The sequence below is a fragment of the Nycticebus coucang genome, chromosome 10 (genome assembly GCF_027406575.1).
Source record: "Nycticebus coucang isolate mNycCou1 chromosome 10, mNycCou1.pri, whole genome shotgun sequence".
Lineage (NCBI taxonomy): Eukaryota > Metazoa > Chordata > Mammalia > Primates > Lorisidae > Nycticebus > Nycticebus coucang.
The window spans coordinates 22262939-22281946 of NC_069789.1; the positions used below are offsets into that span (position 1 = coordinate 22262939).

Genomic DNA, 19008 nt, shown 5'->3' on the forward strand with positions numbered 1-19008 from the left:
TTTTTCTCTACATGTCTTTAAAAATATTAAGACTAGAATTAGACATTATCCCATAAGAAGGGTTTATTCAACTAAGAGAGAAGAAGGACTTCCTGGAAAGTACCTGAGGATGTTTGAAAAATCAGAATGAGAAGCAAGGAAAGTAGGGAGGGAGGTGGAAACCAAAACCAATCTCCTGCTACCCAACATCGATTCCACTCTGGCTTTGCATTTGAACTGAGCTCTCCCACCAGCGTGTGCTTACTTTCTCTGTGCTGTATCTTGGGTCTCAAGCTACAGCCCTGCACTTGCCCAGTGTTGACATGATGTCACTTCTCTAGGCCAGAGTCACTTAATTTTTTTTTTTTTTTTTTTTTGTAGAAACAGAGTCTCACTGTACGGCCCTCGGGTAGAGAGCCGTGGCGTCACACGGCTCACAGCAACCTCTAACTCTTGGGCTTACGCGATTCTCTTGCCTCAGCCTCCAGAGCAGCTGGGACTACAGGCGCCCGCCACAACGCCCGGCTATTTTTTTTGTTGTTGTTGTTGCAGTTTGGCCGGGGCTGGGTTTGAACCCGCCACCCTCGGCATATGGGGCCGGCGCCCTACTCACTGAGCCACAGGTGCCGCCCGAGAGTCACTTAATTTTATATTCATCCTTCAGAGTGGGAAAGTACTAACTAGCTACAAAATCATCTACACTAATTGGCTCCATGTACCAAACCTGGCACATTATCCTAATCAACTGGGAAAAAATAAAACACACACATGCAGATTCACACACCCAGAGATTCTTTAGATATGCAGGGGATCCAGAAATCTGTGTTTTTCACCCCCGTATAGAATCTCAGTCTGTTGCCTGGGCTAGAATGCAGTAGCATCAGAGCTCACTGCAACCTCAAACTCCTAGGCGTAAACAACATATTAATTAAAAGACAAACAACAGAAGCGTTTATGTCTACTTTTATGTCTCTACTCTGAACCTCAGCTGGGAGCACAGGTTTGTGCCATTGCTCCTGGCTAATTTTTCCTACTTTTAGTAGAAATGGGGTCTTGCTCTTGCTCAGGCTGTTTTCAAACTTCTGAGCTCAAATGATCCTTGCACTGCAGCCTCCCAGAAGCTAGGATTAGAGGCATGGGCCACTGCACCCAGCACAGAAATCTCTTTTTGAAAGGCCCTAACATCACAACTACATGTCTGGATTCTGACTAAAGGAAAATAACTATAACTATATGTGATATGGAATGGGCATTAGATGATCCCGAGGAATTACCATTAATTTTCTCAGGTATGATAGTGGCACTGCAGTCACATAAGAAAATGTCCACTTTATTTTTCTTTTTTGAGACAGAGTCTTATTATGTCGCCCTCGGTAGAGTGCCATAGCGTCACAGCTCACAACAACCTTAAGCTCTTGGGCCTAAGCCAGTGCCCTTTAATACAGTTCCTTATGGGAGGTGCCTGTGGCTCAGTGGGTAGGGCGCCGGCCCCATGTGCTGAGGGTGGCAGGTTTAAACCTGGCCTCAGCCAAACTGCAAAAGAAAGAAAAAAATAAATAGCCGGGCATTGTGGCGGGCGCCTATAGTCCCAGCTACTCCGGGACAGAGAATAGCTTACGCCCAGCAGTTGGAGGTTGCTGTGAACTATGGTGCCAAGTCACTCTACCGAGGGTGACAAAATAAGACTCCGTCTCAAAAAAAAAAAAAAAATACAGTTCCTCATGTTGTGGTGACCCCCAACCATAAAATTATTTATAATTTTACAACATGAGGAACTGTATTAAAGGGTAGCGGCATTAGGAAGGTTGAGAACCACTGGCCTAAGTGATTCTCTTGCCTCAGCCTCCCAAGCAGCTGGGACTACAGGCGCCTGCCATGACACTGGGCTATTTTTCTGTTGCAGTTGTTTAACTGGCCTGGGCCGGGTTCGAACCAGCCATCCTCAGTGTACGTGGCTGGTGACGGCGTAACTGCTGTGCTACGGACGCTGAGCCAAAATGTCCACTTTTTTCTTTCGCATTTTTTTTTGGCCGGGGCTGGGTTTGAACTCACCACCTTTGGCATATGGGGCCGGCACCCTACTCCTTTGAGCCACAGGTGCTGCCCAAAATGTCCACTTTTTAAAAGATGCAAACTGAAGTATATAGGGATTAAAAAGGGCTTATGTTTTTCAATTTATTTTATAATACTTCAACAGTGGCTCACGCCTATAATCCTAGCACTCTAAAGGCCAAGAGAGAGGATCACTTGAATTGAGGAGTTTGAGACCAGCCTGAGCAAGAGCTCTCTCTCAATTCCATCATATGTCATTAAACAAACTGTTTCAATTAAATAGAATAACCTGTCACCCAGTTCAACAATAAACCATTCACTTATCCCTAGTCCCTTGCACAGAACAGGTAGATCCCACCGGCTGAGAAGAAGATCCACACGCTCACATGTCTCACTTGGTTAGAACCATCGATACTTCATACAAGACACATCATGGCCAAGACTCATACAATTGTGACTTGGTGCCTCTCTATGACCTACTTCTCCATGATTCTTCCTAATTCATGGTAACAAACGACCTCTGAGAAGCACTATGAAGTGCAGGACACTTAAACTTGGTGTCCCTCGAAAGAGACCAAACATCAATAAACAGAATCAAAGAAAGTTTGCAACTTACCCCTTTAAAAACACTGCTAACAGTCTGAGTACAATTTGAGTTTTTACAGTTCACCAATAAATCAAACAACATTCCCAAAAACTTCTGCTGAACTTTTTCATCCAATATTGCTGCGAAAAATGGTTTTGTAATCTAAAGAGGGTACAAAAAAAGGCAATTAAGTTCAATAAACAAGTACTCTGAGCTCCAAAAATGATTTTTATATCATTCTCTCTCACAATATAAAATTGTTTTCCATTCTGTCAGTTAAAATACAATTCTAATTAGCCAGGTACAAACAACAATTTTGCAAAATGGGTCAAATGCATCACATTCCTTTAAAACATGCCAGTACACCCAACTATCTTCTCCAAATACAACATTACAGATTTTTACAGATTTTTAAATGCTTGAATATGAGCTTGTTTCTGAAAGGCCTCACTGACCTTTTCCAGGGCTGTGATCTGAATGGTTGTCATTCCTGTGTAAAGTTCCTCTGCTGTGTGCACAGCTCTTACAAATAAATCTAGACTCTTTCGGTCCTTATGTAAAAGGGAAGCTGAATATTCATTATATTTTCCCAGAGTGTGGTGCAAGACAATGGCCTCATCTTTCAGGACAGCCATGGGCTTCTTCTCAATCTTTTCTAGTAGTTGTTCAATCATGGGCAACAGCTGAGAAAGCACCATCTAAAGATTGGAAAACTTATTAGTAAATAGTTACCCACACTAATATGTTTGTGATCACTCTACAAAGACATCCAAAGATACCATGTTGGAAGACTGGGAGTTTAGGCTGGAGGAAAAAAACCCCAATCATGCTGACCTCTTAGGTTACAGAGGCAGCTATCAATTCATGTGAATGAAGGCACTCTGGTCCTCCCTGATGGTTCACCTGTAATGCTCAAAGACACTAAGCTAAGCTCTTCAGAAATGAACAGAGACAATCTGTGAGCATCCCTCAAGATTTTCTGTGAACAGAAAATACAAACTAAAATTTTTAGAGTATAAAAATAAACCAGAACATTCTCTAAAACGCTGTGCCCTTCCCTCAAATGATGTTTCCAACTAGGTATAATTAACTCAAATTATGTACATGAAGTCTTTAATAACAAAAACAGGGCCATTTTGGCTTATGGGCCAAACTCAGTTACTTCCTGTTTTGTGAATTGTGCTTATTGAAACACAGTGGCGTTCATCTGTTTACACACTGTGTATGGTATTTTCCTGATAACATCCGCAGGGATCAGCAGTTGCAACAGAGACTGGATGGTCCACAGAGCCTAAAATATTTACTATATAATCTGTTGACAAGCAATTTATCAACTCCTAATTTAAAGTATGCCAAGGATGACTTAGACCTGATAATGTGACCAGTTTGCTTCTACTAAGGAATACATTCAAATGGTCTTTATTCCATTTTACCCGTTTTAGTTCTCTTAAATCTGTGTTCTAAGACTTATGAAGGGCATAGGCATTTGCGGAACATTAGGATGATGGAAATTTTTCTCTGCTAATCAGCACATGTCATCACATAATCAAGTGCTTCACAACCACGTCCTTTGGTAGCACAAGTTTTTCCTTTAGAACATAATGAAAGCTATGAATTTTTCCCTCCAGAAAAATGTACAAAAGCATATGTTTAATGAACAAGCAAACGATTTTGGAATTTCAGACTTTTATGTCCAAATATATCTCCTTGCAGAGAATTTTCACTTGAAAAATCGACACAAACTAAGAGCTCCTCACCAATGCTGAGACCAAGTTAATGACTAGACTGAGACAACACAATTAATTTTAAACTGAAAAGAAACTCACCCGTAGTTGTTTCTATATCTTATAACTCTACCTCAACTCTTCCCTCTCCAATTTTGATGACAAGTGTCCCTTCTGAATGCACTAAAACATTTAACTCTTGGAAATCTCTTCCTCATACATGAGCAGTTACAATAATTCTTTACTAACATTATATAAAATGTATAATCCACTTCAATTACACGGACCTCACTGTTGACTTCCTGAAGTACTTTCATCAAATCTTTTGCAATATAAGATGGGCAACTATATACACAGTTAAGTAGGTTTTTCAAAGTTTCAGACAACTTTTGATGAGATTTCAGCTTCTTTACTCTCTGGAGTTCCTCAAACAAAGTACCCAAATCCTAGAATATGAAAGAGAAAATTGGATTAAAAAAGGGTTAAGGAACTATAAATTAGGCTCAATGTACTAATTATGGAAGACTCTACCCAAATGATGTGATACTGCTTACAATTTTTCCATTTCCCCTTAAAGTTAGCTTAAGAAAGCCAAACATGGGACAGCACCTGCAGCTCAGTGATTAGGGTGCCAGCCCCATACAGGGAAGGTGGCAGGTTCAAACCCGGCCCGGCCAAACTGCAACAAAAAAATAGCCGGGGGCGGCGCCTGTGGCTCAGTCGGTAAGGCGCCGGCCCCATATACCAAGGGTGACGGGTTCAAACCCAGCCCCGGCCAAACTTCAACCAAAAAATAGCCGGGCGTTGTGGCGGGTGCCTGTAGTCCCAGCTACTCGGGAGGCTGAGGCAAGAGAATCGCTTAAGCCCAGGAGTTGGAGGTTGCTGTGAGCTGTGTGAGGCCAGGAGTTGGAGGTTGCTGTGAGCTGTGTGAGGCCACGGCACTCTACCCGAGGGCCATAAGGTGAGACTCTGTCTCTACAAAAAAAAAAAAAAAAAAAATAGCCGGGTGTTGTGGTGGGTGCCTGTAGTCCCAGCTACTTGGGAGGCTGAGCCATAAGAATCACCTAAGCCCAAGAGCTGGAGGTTGCTGTGAGCTGTGATGCCACAGTGCTCTACTGAGGGCAACAGAGTGAGACTCTGTCTCTTAAAAAAAAAAAAAAGAAAAGCCAAACACTAGTCTTTTATCCAATGATAAGACACAGAATTGAAATATGATACTGCTATCTTTTAAAATGAAAAAGACAAAAGATGGCTAGACACTGACATCAGTTTCTAAATTCCATGGTTCAGTCCACTGAGACCTCTACAAAGTAAAACGTCAAGAATGGAGAAAACCGTTCCTAGGTACACACAGGTTATGCACACATTCGATCTCCTTTGCTAATGAGTCTACCTGAATAATGTAGGCGGCATCTGAGGTTATCTCTTCTGCTTTGGGAACCAAATGATCTATAACCAGATGAAATGGGGACCCGACTTGGCTGAGAGACTGCAGACACTGAACGGCAGCCCTTCGGACTTCTTTGACTGGGCTTCCTAGATTAATGAGTAGAGATGGCACCACTAAAACCAAAGGGAAAAAAAGGGTAAGTAATAATTTTAAAAAGGGCAACAGTACAAAATTTACATATTACCAAAGGTATATGATGAAAGGTTTTCCTCCTAACTCAAACTCCTTCTCTAAAGACCATTCACAGTTTGTTAACCACTCTAGAAAAATGTTAGGCATTGATACACCATATCTTGTGTATTATTTTGAAAATAGTCAACTAAGAGCATACATATTGTATACCCTATTCTGCACCAACTGCTACCACATCTCAATGTACTTGCAAGAGTTTTCCATTAAGTATATACATATCTAAATTAAATCATTCTTTTTAACTGTAAAGCACTCCATTGTATTTTCCATATTTTTTAAACCAGTACCTTAGGTTGTTTCTAGTCTTTCTGTCATCAAAACAATGCTGCAACAAACACCCCAATATACATACTGACTTCCACAATTGTGCACAGGAACTCATTTGTGCATTGTGCTTTGCAAATAGTTTGTCCCAGATAAACTTTACTTTTTGATGAAGAAATTTAGTCAATTTTGCTCCTAGTTTTTTCTGTTAGTCATGCTAAGTGAATTTAAAAAGCATCCATGTATTTAGAAAGATGGTCAGTATTCCATGTTTTCTTCTAACAATAGATCTATGATTTTTTTTTTGTTAAATTTTTACTGCATATGAAATTTTTATTTAAGGAACAAGGGTAGAGTCAAACTTTCAAATGTTTCCAAATGGTTAGCCAGATGTCCCACTTAACAATTCACATAAACATTCCACAGATCTTGGATTTCAGCTTTATTATATTCATACATTCTGTAAGTATTTGAAACTTGCGTATTTCTGTCAGCTAGTACGTCTAAAGTATGCTCAATGATGGTGATGAATTTAACAGGAATGCCTTTGTTTTCCCAAATTATGAAGAGAAAATGCAACTTTTTGATTTGAGGAATGTTTCTATCATGTTATTCCTATTTTACTGTCAATTGGAAATAATTACTTACTTCTAGCTAATGTCTTTTTAAAGCTTTGGATATGATTATATGAGTTTTCTCCTTTAAAAACAATCACATACCAATGGTAGGGGGTCAGAGACCGTTTGTTTTCACATGTCCCTGACCTCCCCCATAGTTGCAACCATTGGTATGCAACTATTAACACTGATATGGTCAGTCAGTTATATTAATACAGTTCCTTATAATGAACCAATTTTGTTTTTTTGGCGTGAACTCTGGGCAAATGATTTTTGTAAATATGCTGTTGGATCTTATTTGCAAATATTTTATTTAGAATACAGGCCACATGGTCTGTTGCTCTGTTATTGTCTGTTAGGCTTTGTCAATTTTCAATGTTATGCAGTTTTAAACGGAGAATCTGAAAGGTTCCCTTCCTATGTCCTATCAAGTTCAACAACACTGAAACAACCTACTTTGAAGATGAAGTAAGACTCCATCTGTGAGACCAGCTGCACTGGGGTATGTAAAAAGATGTCTCTGGGACAAAGAAACATTGAAATTCTTTTTAAGGTAGTTAGTTATTTAGGTTTTACTTCTATTGGCACGAATTTTAGTGATTTATATTTTGCTATAAGTAATCTACCATACATAAACCATTTTTGAAATACTAAAAGCTTGACAACCTTTCAAACCTGTCTGAGACGTTAATAGTGTTTGAGCATCCCTGATCCCCAAACATGAAATTCCAGTGTTCTAAAATCTGAAACTTTTTCAGTGCCAACATGAAACCACAAATGGAAAATTCTTTTTTTTTCAGACAGAGTCTTATCATGTCACCCTCAGTAGAATGCTGTGGTGTCATAGCTCACAGCAATCTCCAACTCTTAGGTTTAAGCGATTCTCAGCCTCCCAAGTAACTGGGACTATAAGGCACCCATCACAATGCCCGAGTATTTTTTGGTTGCAGATGTCACTGCTGTTTGGCAGGCCTGGGCTGGATTCGAACCTGCCAACTCCAGTGTATGTGGCTTGGCGCCCTTAGCCACTGAGCTACAGGTGCTAAGCTCACAAATGGAAAATTCTATACCTGATCTCTATAGTGATGGGTTGCAGATACACAACACACAGTTTATTTAGCAATCTCAAGGGAAAAAAGATCCTCCCAGACCCCTTCAGCTGAGATCTATTTTTTCCGTACACACTCAGATTCCTACAGACGAGCACACCCACAAAGTGTAACAAAACGGTTCAATGTACATAAACTCGTCTCATGCACAAAATTATTAAAACATTGTATGAAATTACCTTTAGTCTATGTGTATATAAAACACAAATGAGTTCTGTGTTTAAACCTGGGGCCCATCCCCAAGACATCTCATTATGTATATGCAAATGTTCTAAAATCTGAAAAAATCTGAAATCCCAAACACTTCTGGTCCCAAGCATTTCAGAGAAGGGACCTATATCACCCTATGAAAGTTGGAAATTCTTTCTAGTCCTCATATACTTTATAAAACAAAGTCAGAAACAAATAGTTGGAAAACTGAATTCACAGAAGGGTCAGTTTCAGGCCAAACACATATTTGCTAATATTCCCCATATGGTAGACCTGAGCTTCAAAACAAAATTCCAAATTTAAAGACAAATTCAAACCACTAACTACTAAGTTACTGTGTTTTCAGCAAGGTACTGAAACCCAACATGAATCAAAACTACATTAGTTAAGCAATCAGCTTTTAGGAATGTTATTCCATTTAAAAATTTATGTGATTTCATTTTCCCAACTGATTTTATTTAGATTTAAAATACCATCATAAAAATTGAAAAAATATTTGAGGTTTACTTTAAGACATGCAAATAAACTACTACAATGATTAGACATAACAAACAAATAAAAGGCAGCCCCGTCTTACAAATGACAGGTAGAGGGCAAGATGTCTTACACCTCCTGTAGTTCTGGCACTTAGAGGGCAAGACGGGAGGATCACTTGAGCTCAGGAGTTCAAGACCAGCCTCAGCAAGAGCCAGATCTTGTCTCTACTAAAAATAGAAAAATTAATCAGGCATTGTGGTTGGCACCTGCAATCCTAGCTAATCAAGAGGCTGAGGCAGGAGGATCACTTGAGCCCAGGAGTTTGAGGTTGCTGTGAGCTACAGTGATGATGTCAAGGCACTCTACACAGAGTGACAGAGTGAGATTCTGTCTCAAAAAAACAAACAAAAAACCCCCCAAAAAACAAATTATATGTAGGACAAATTTTATTTATTCATTTAGCAAAGACTTGCTATATGCAAACCTTTGAGTTAGAATATGTACCTGCATAGAAAGTAATAAATGGTAGTTAATTGCCAAGCTACTAACAAAAACTTATTCATATAATTTGTATTATATTATCATAATGTTTATGTGTGTTATGTAATTATAATATTGCCATATTAGTATAATATTGATTATAATACTGTAGTACTTGTTACTTTTGAACAGCTAATGAATACACCATGAGTGAGTAGGGCGCCGGCCCCATATGCCAAGGGTGGCGGGTTCAAACCCAGCCCCGGCCAAACTGCAACAAAAAATAGCCGGGCGTTGTGGCGGGCGCCTGTAGTCCCAGCTGCTTGGGAGGCTGAGGCAAGAGAATCGCGTAAGCCCAAGAGTTAGAGGTTGCTGTGAGCCGTGTGACGCCACGGCACTCTACCCGAGGGTGGTACAGTGAGACTCTGTCTCTACAAAAAAAAGAAAAAAAAAAAATATATATATATATAAAATTATTATATTATAATTATACTTCCTGTTACCTTTGAACATAACATTTTAATGAACATATTATAACATATATAATTATGCATATTTTATATGAACATATATGGAATATACTTAATACACTGCATTATTTATAAGATCATAGTACCTTTTACTTTAAAACTTCCTAACATTTTTATAAACACTGAAACAGATACCAGTCAACACTTCTTAGACTTCTCAAAGACAAGGTGTGGCTAGAAACTCACTGTGGACCCCAAGTGGCGAGCCTTGAGGACAGATGCAATAACCAAGTGGCCTTCAACTTGGTGCCCTCTGAGACTCCAGTGTCCTGTCTTTAAGGTTCCAAGCATGACAAGCTCAAACTCACTCCTGTGTTCAGGAGTGTGACGACAGGTCTACGATCATAAATGCTAAACTCCTGCAGGGGTATGCAGGGAGCCTGTCTAGCAGCAATACCAGTGGAAAAGCATGAACAGTTGGTCACGACAGAAGACAACAATGCTACTTTCAGTACCTGGAGAAGACAGGGATGCCAACTGGTGTTTACACTGCGTCTTCTGAGACGAAAGCACTGCACAGCCTACATAGAGAGCTTGAGTCTGCAGTGCTGATGTTACACTATAGTTAAGTGGATTTGAAAGGCTAGAACCATGGGTCCATAAAACAGAAAAGAACTTGAATAACTCAAAAACATCTTCTAGATGCACCTAATAAAAAAAAAAAAGACAGTGAAATTTAATTCTTACTTAAATAAGTTAGTTCTAAATCCTCTTTTCATTAGTGTACAATTTTTAAAAACGAATAATATAACGCAATGTTTAGCTTTGTCTAGTCACTAAAATTTTCCACACTTGGTACTGTGAAGATGTGAATAATGTCAGGCATGCCAAATGCCCTGGAGGGAACAAGTTAGACAAAAACAAGAACTGATACTAGGCCTACAACATGGAGGTCACCAGTACCCAGGACGAAGTTTCCTGAGTGACTCTGCACATGCTAAGTAACCTCTCTGAACATCAGTTTTCTCATCTGTAAATACTGTAACCAGCCAAAGACTGGGCTATTGTGATTCTTACATATAATAATTAGTAGGGGTGTAACAATGATAAGTCTGTTCAACCTTCCAACTGGTGTCATGATTACAGTACTGGTTTACAGAGCCTGTGCTTATTATCACAGTCTTCACTATTTAAAAGTCTACTTTCATTTTCATTATAAATGGTCATAACTAAAATAACTGATAGTATTTTCTTAATAGGAAAATGCCTGGAAGGAATAAACCTAGTACCTTTATGAAAAGTTTCATCAGAATCCTGAAATGAACAGCATTAGCACCACCAAGTATCATCTCAAAGAGCCCAAGGAGCAAGTGCAGATAGTCTCTGCTGTCTTCCTGCAGGTGTTCAGGATTCCACCACTTATCATCTACACAGACGTGGAAAGAGAAATGGTGCTCTAAATGAACACACTGGGAACGTTTCATTCAAGCCAGGGAATAATCATGCGCAGTCGATAATTCAGTTTTGCAGAGTATCATGTTTAAAAGACCCACAACTTATGCCTTACCTTTAGGAAAAGATTTAGGGGCCTTCAGTGCATAAATAAAATTTTTCAGAGAAAATACAAGTAAAACTGCATCTTCCACTGCAACCCTCTGGGCACTGTTGAGCTGTTCTATGTAATGCTCCCACAGCTCCAATGGGATTCCTTTGTCTACCATCAGTTCAAAGTGCCATTCTGAGGAGATTTCCTGGAATATTAAAGCACATAGAAACTCAAATGAACTTAAAGGGGATCTGAACATGAGTTACACGGGAGAACTGCAATGAATGTACCAGTTCCTTCGAGTAATCTGGAACATTTTTTCTCCATGTGAATTTTGGTAGGGAAAGATTAGCAGCTTCCAGCAGATTTTTAAAGAGGTATAACTATCACTACTCGAAAGGAAAGATACAGATGAGTTAAGTATGGCTTTGTTTTATTTATCTAGGTTTTACTTTAAAACACTAGCTCTAAAAACAAACTTTACTCATATAAACAGCTTATCAAATAAAGGAAAGGAATGAATAGGCATATTTCAAAACGGAAAGTTAAGTTGGATTCTTAGGAGATCTTTAAAGAGACATGGTAAACCTTCAAAGTTGCAGGTGATTTTAAACCAGTAGCAAACAGTTAGGGTGTTAAGACTGTCAGTGCCAAAAAGGAAAGAAGAACAGGTCTAGGCTTTCTACTGCCTACATGGGGTAAGAACTTGAAAGGAAAGGACTCCAAAGCCAGGCTTTTAAAATAATAACTTAGTGAGGAATTCTATCGGCTCAATGTGCTACTACAACTGAAAATATACTCATAAGCCCCAGAAAGGCATTAAAATAAAGCAATATAAAAAAATCTATTTCAGCTTTGCTATAAAACACTTAATTTGCCCACACTTTTAACACTGAGAATCAATACGGTTCATGTTGCCAAACTTCACAAAAGACACAAAGAAGTTAGAATGGCCCATACAGCTACTTTTTAAAATATGAAAGTTCACTCTTTCAAAGTTTACAAATTTTAGCTAACATTGGCTGTGACAAGAACTCATTCAACCCCGAAGGTGTATGTAAATGTTAAAAGAACGTAATTCATTTAGCAAATCCTATTAATGAGGAGCCTGGGAGACCAAATCCTATTAATCTCTGAAGCTGGGAGAACAAATAAAAACAAAATAATACCATATATGGCCGATATTAAAAGAAATAATCTTGTCACCTTTAAGATATGATACTAGTAGGTAAAGATATTAACAGCTTAAACATGTCCCTTAGGAAAACTGTCAAAGACAGTAATAGATTGGAGAGATCCACATCTAACATAATATTAAAATTTAAAAAAAAAGATCTATTTTTAGTAAACAATAGAATGTAACAGTACATTGTTCAAGCACTAATGTACCAAGTGATCTTCCAAATATAGCTTGGATAACTACTCAATAAAGACAATAAAAGGGAGAGTCAGCCATCAGATACAAAATACTGCAGTCTTAAAATTCTGTAACTCAATGAAGTTTTCTGCAAAAAAGAGAGCGCTCCTAATTCAGTACCTTACTGCTACCCAATGCTGCTTCGCATTTCTTCCAGCTAGTACCACAGACTCAACATCTTAGCCTCTGATTTTCAGTTTAGCTGTGATTAACAGGTCGGTTTGTCACTTTATCGAACATCTTACTTTCTAGAGACTTTTGTACTCCTTACCACTGTAGTAATGACACTTTCCAGTTTCTTCATTTTTTTCTGCAACAAACTGAAGATTCTTCTAGCAAATGGAAAGTGAGTTCCTTTTAAAGATGAACAGCAAGAGACAAGCACAGACACGATCACATGAAATGTCACTTTCTGCTTCAGGCTGTAGCACTCCTTTTCACCAACGCTTACTAAATCCTCTACCTTAAAAAGTAAACATACTCCATTACTAGTAATTCTTGATGGTCATAAAACAATTTTTTCTATCTCAGACCTATTTAGGTATTAATGTGTTTTACATTTAAAGTGAACTCTGACAGCATACATACCATCTTTAACATTGAAGAAGGATCTCCTGAATTTATGTTGTCAGCCAACAAATGAATCATCTTCTGATTTGCTACACCAATTATTTTTGACTTTGTGCTTTTAATTATAGTTTCAAGAGCTGTAAAAAAAATTGAACAGAGAGCCTTTATGCCACTAACACTCACGTATAGAATCATGTATAGGAATTTAGGCAAACCTTTTACTGTTTCTCTATGAAAGTTAGCTTTTCATTTTTCTTTTGATTCAGTTCTGAATGTCTGTTAGCTTCCTATCTATTATATACTTTTTATCCTAGTGAAAATTTTCTTGCTGGCATATAACACAATAAACAATTTTAAATAACAAATATAGCCAATATTAAATTGTACCTCTCTTCCTTTTTTTTTTTTTTTGAGACAGAATTTTACTATGTTGCCCTCAGTAGAGTACCGTGGCGTCACAGCTCACAGCAACCTCAAACTCTTGGGCTTAAGCAATTCTTTTGCCTCAGCCTCCCGAGTAGCTGGGACTACAGGTGCCCACCACAACGCCCAGCTTTTTTTTGTCGTAGTTGTTATTGTTGTTTACCTGGCTGGGCCAGGTTTGAACCCGCCACCCTTAGTGTATATGGCTGGCGCCGTAACCACTGTGCTATGGGCACCAAGCCCCTCTCTTCTTTTTAAAATGTTATGTCTTCACCTTTTCAAAAACATAATTGAATTTCTTACCTTCTTCCCAGCCTTTTAATAGAGGGTGCAAAGAGCATATTCCTGATTTTGATAAGTATATAGCAATTTTCATCTCAGCAGATTCCATATCATCATTATTGATGACCATAAATGGCAGCAAATTTACAACCACCTGATTTGACAACTGATCATTTTCACTCAGTATCTCTTCTTTAATTAATAAGTCTGTTGCTATCTCAAGTACCTTGAGCCTAAAAGATATGTAAGCATATTTCGTTAAGAGACACCTTAGATGCCATAATTCAGCAAAAAATTCAGCATTATCTTCTTCTAGCTCAACTGATGATATCCTGGTCTCCCAACCAAAAATATTATTCAGAGAAACCAACACTTCACTTAAAATCCATGCCAATGAAGGAGTTATCTTGACAATAATCACCCTGAGAAACCTAATCCTTTTTTGGTGGAGGAGGCAAAATCGCTAAAGGTTAACTATAACATAAAACATATACTAGATGTCTTAATTCCACTAGAAATCAAGAGATTCACTCATGCATTCAAAAAAAAGATTAACTGAGCACATCCTATGTGATAAATATCTATCCAAATGACAGATACAAAAATATGTAAGGCACATCCTCATCCTCTAAGGAGCTTAGTTACTTTTTCTCGTAAAAATTTTTGTTGCCAAAAATGAAACAACCAGAACTCATTAAGTACTTATACAGAAGGTACTGTGTGCCTCTGAACTTATTTTTTTTTATTATTATTAAATCATAGCTGTGTACATTAATGCGATCATGAGATCATGAGGCACCATACACTGGTTTTATAGACCGTTTGACACATTTTCATCACACTGGTTAACACAGCCTTCCTCGCATTTTCTTAGTTATTGTGTTAAAGATATTTATATTCTACATTTACTAAGTTTCACATGTACCCTTGTAAGACGCACCATAGGTGTAATCCCACCAATTGAACTTATTTTTTAAATTTGTTTAATATATTTGTATTTGTTTTTAATTATAAAGTAAAAATTATATAAAACTGTGTAAAGTAGAAAATTAGAAAATCCCTCCCATCCTACTTCCCAGAATGTCATGCAATATATACTTCCCTTTGCATTTTATCAAATTCAAACATAAAGAATAGTATAATGAAAACACACACACACACAAATTATTAGTTTCATAATGCAAGACAATTATTACATTAAGATCTATTCTACTACCACAACCAAATTATACATTGCAAAAAATGTAAAAAAAAATTAATGTGAACTTCATCAATTCAAAATAGTATGAGGAGAAATGAATACATACCAATCTCTATTCTTTGAAAGTTCCGCTCTTTGAAAGAGATTCAGAAGATAGGAAATAGTTTCTTCAGAACTGAAATTTTGTTTAAAAACCTAACAGGGAAAAAAAATATAAATATCCATGAGTAAATCTGTACTTACTTCAAATATGTATGATGCTTTATTATAAGTTAAAAAAATAATGAATCATAAGGAAATTCCTCCCCAGAAGCCTAGTGTGAATTAAAAGTTTGAGATTAATTTCTCAAAAGTAGCATTCATGAGACAATTTTCCAGGGTCCCAAGATATATGTTATTAATAAAATTACATAATCTAATTACTCCCTAAGTTCTCCTAACCAGACTTAAATCCGTGCTCTTCAGAGAACAAATTTCCAGTAGAAAAATAATTTCCAAAGACAGTGGAACCTCCATAGCTGACCGCCTCCCTAAATTGATCACCTCCTCAAGATGACCTAATCTTCACAGACTAGTCATATACCACACGTACCTACCAGGACAGCAGGTCAAGTTCCTTATGACCACCTCTGTATATTAACTGATTTGTTACAGTCCCTTGGGTGATCAACTTACAGCTCTCCTTGAACAGGGAATCAAATGAAGGGCAAGAAAATTTTTACAAACATAATTGTACATCTCAACAAACAACAAATTCACTCACCTCAAAAGCATTTACAGCCGACAAAACGACATCTATATTATCATCACCTAATCGGGTTAAAACAGCTTCTTTTATGAAAGACTCATCAATACTCTCCTGAGCAACAGAAAAAAAATTAATTTAGGTGTTGCTAGAAACCTCATAAGACTTTATGTTAGAAAGGAAGCATGGTTTTGTGAAAAGTACTCCAAAATACCAGTCGAAAAACACAGCTTCTGCACTGGATGAGATTTCAGATGCTCTAGAACTAGATAATCTCTAAAAGGCCTTTGAGATTAATATACACAATTGTTTGGTACAAATTTTTCTAGTTTCTACAGAATATATAATAATACATATAATCCAAGTATAATTTTTGTAATTAACAAGTTCTAGGCCAGGCACGGTGGCTCATGCCTGTAATCCCAGCACTCTGCGAGGCTGAGGCAGCAGATTGCCTGAGCTCATGAGTTCGAGACCAGCCTGAGCAAAAGTGAGACCTTGTCTCTACTAAAAACAGAAAAACTGTCCAAGTGTGGTGATGAGTGCCTGTAATTCAAGCCATTCAGGAGGCTGAGGTAGGAGGATCACTTGAGCCCAGGAGTTTGAGGTTGCTGTGAGCTAGGCTGAGGTCAGGGCACTCCAGCTTGGGGCAAAAGAGTAAGAAAAAAAAAAAAAAAGAGTCCATTTGAAAGAAGTTAAAAGACAAATTTTAAGAATATGTACATGATTAAATTAATTTACCAAAAATGATTTGGATAGTGCTCATATATGACTGAAGTTTAGAAAATACTGTTCTATCACAATTACTGCCAAAATCTTCATACTAGTGCCCTTCGGTATGAATGCAAATATAACAAGTTATTTACAAATGAAGTCGGCCTCTGTACTTATCATTTGTAGCCACCAGAAATTTTTTTTTTTTTTTATTGTTGGGGATTCATTGACGGTACAATAAGCCAGGTTACACTGATTGCATTTGTTAGGTAAAGCCCCTCTTGTAATCATTTCTTGCACCCAGAAGGTGTGGCACACACCAAGGCCCCACCCCTCTCCCTCCTTCCATATGTAGCCACCAGAAATTTAAAAACAAATGTTACTGCAGGCATTGAAATCATGGAATAGTATTCAAAAGTTAACATTCAGATGTCCCAAATATGCTTTAATATAAAATTAAGATGAGATTCCAAAACTAAAAAACTTTCAGATAATTTATTAACCTCTTTGAATTGGTCTGTAAGTTCTAGCTTAAAAAATGCTGACCTCTAAAGCTGAACTAATAATTTGCAATATAGAAACATATGAAAGTAGTTATTAAGTTATTTCTAAAATATGGACTATTGGCATACACACCAATCCTAAATCTTAGTCCGAAGTACATTCATCAGCTTTATGGAGCTTATCTCTGTAATTACACAGTATCAATTCTAGGTAGTACCTTCAATTTCTTATTCTAGAATGACAATGTTCATCACAGGAAAAGAAATCACCAAGTAAAGCTATTTGACACAAACCTTTGATGTTTTCATGATATTTTTCAGATGATTAATGGCCAAAAGTCTCACAGGAGCAAGTGGATGATTCAGACTGAGCATCAGAGAGGTATCAGAATCTGCTAAGAACTATAGGATTCAACATAATTATCAAATGATTTTACTTAATGTAAGTGGCAAGTGATCTAGAATAAAAGCCACAAGAAAACCACCCAAACTTGCCCAACATATTCAGTAACAACCACCTAACTACAGAAACCAAAAAGTGAAGCGAAATGTTTACTCTAGAACATGGTAGGAGTTATGATGGGTAAAACAAATGCATATTGTTTATCAAATGATTTTGTGTATCCTTGTGTCTGTGAGTATGTGTAGCTTTCATTTAGTGAAATAATTGATTCCAAAGTGAAAAGCACCTAAACCCCTAGATTAGCACCTCACTGGAGAGAGAATGCAGCTCATTCAGTGACAGAACACAGATGCTCTGAAGTGACAAGCTGGTCCCCTTACATAATTAGATGAAAAAGAAAGTCTACCTATCAACGTAAGATTTAGAAGTCCGATACTATTAAAAATGAAAGTCCTTCCATACTGAATCTCAAAGTGAAAGCATTCTATAATAGACATACTCTTATTTCAAAACATGAATGTTACTGTCTTTGCATCATCATTATTGTTATTATTGCTTAATATATATATATTAATATATATATATTATATATTATTATATATTATAAATATATATTATATATATATATTAATATATATTTTGCAGTTTTTGGCCAGGGCTGGGTTTAAACCCACCACCTCTGGCATATGGGGCCAGCGCCCTACCCCTTTGAGCCACAGGCACCACCCATTTCTTAATATTTCAATGTAGCAATTGTCTGATTCCTTTTCTGACTATATTTATGTTCGTTAGTTCTTTACGAGGTTTTTGCTTCTAGTCCTTATCTTAAACATTGTTACTGTTATTAAATTTTAAGCCTTTTAATTTTTGTGAAGGCAAAAAAAAAATGGAAACCTAATAAATACATATATAAGTAAAAATGAAAAAAAATGAAAAGTCTAATTATGGAAGAGACAAACTAAAATGACCACACTTCTCTTTCAAGGCTAATCATAGGAACTTCTGCTTACATGTCTAACTTTTCTAATCAATGATTCAAATAGCTATATGTGGCTAGTGCACTGCCAAGTACAGGCCTAAGAGAAAATCAAGGAACACTAGGAATGCCTGGAAGGCTACCCTTTGATAACTATTAATAAATATTATATTTAACATTTAAAATTCCCAAATAATACTTTTCCTGAAATGAGTACCACATTCACATTATCTATAATTCATATTTAAAAAATTATTTTACCTTTCTCCAATTATTCAATTCCTGCCTCAGAGCCTTACTGCAGATAACTAGGCAAACTGTACAAAGTCTCATCTCTCCTTTTCCAGAAGGGAGAAAAGTGGCAAATTTCCTTTTGAGGCTCTTCAAATAACCACGAAAATACCCCTAATTGTCATCATTCCTATGGAGAAGGGCAACATACCTGATACTTTCCTCCACTTGTAGAAAGAGAAATAAATTGGTGAAAATGCTCCTGTTTCTGTAGATCTGTAATTTCCTTTAGGTGTTCCTCTAACACAACATCTAATGTGCTGGGGTATCTGGGAAAAAAATTAAGGAGTTAATTCCTTAGTTTTACTAAAGTTATTAACATACACA

The 19008-nt window shown here is 37.3% G+C and overlaps 1 protein-coding gene across 2 annotated transcripts in view; it reads right to left on the reverse strand.

Annotated features, from left to right (window-relative positions):
- HEATR1 (HEAT repeat containing 1) overlaps positions 1–19008 on the reverse strand; it is a 56994-nt gene that overhangs the window by 25418 nt on the left and 12568 nt on the right. For both annotated transcript variants that reach the window (XM_053604307.1, XM_053604306.1), the window contains 14 exons: positions 18833–18950; positions 17306–17413; positions 15813–15908; positions 15156–15244; positions 13870–14081; positions 13162–13280; positions 12845–13036; positions 11178–11361; positions 10900–11036; positions 10126–10318; positions 5735–5904; positions 4629–4787; positions 3073–3315; positions 2648–2779 (listed from right to left, as the gene is read on the reverse strand). In XM_053604307.1, the coding sequence (XP_053460282.1) occupies positions 2648–2779; positions 3073–3315; positions 4629–4787; positions 5735–5904; positions 10126–10318; positions 10900–11036; positions 11178–11361; positions 12845–13036; positions 13162–13280; positions 13870–14081; positions 15156–15244; positions 15813–15908; positions 17306–17413; positions 18833–18950 (2152 nt within the window). The remainder of the gene's footprint in view (positions 1–2647; positions 2780–3072; positions 3316–4628; positions 4788–5734; positions 5905–10125; positions 10319–10899; positions 11037–11177; positions 11362–12844; positions 13037–13161; positions 13281–13869; positions 14082–15155; positions 15245–15812; positions 15909–17305; positions 17414–18832; positions 18951–19008) is intronic.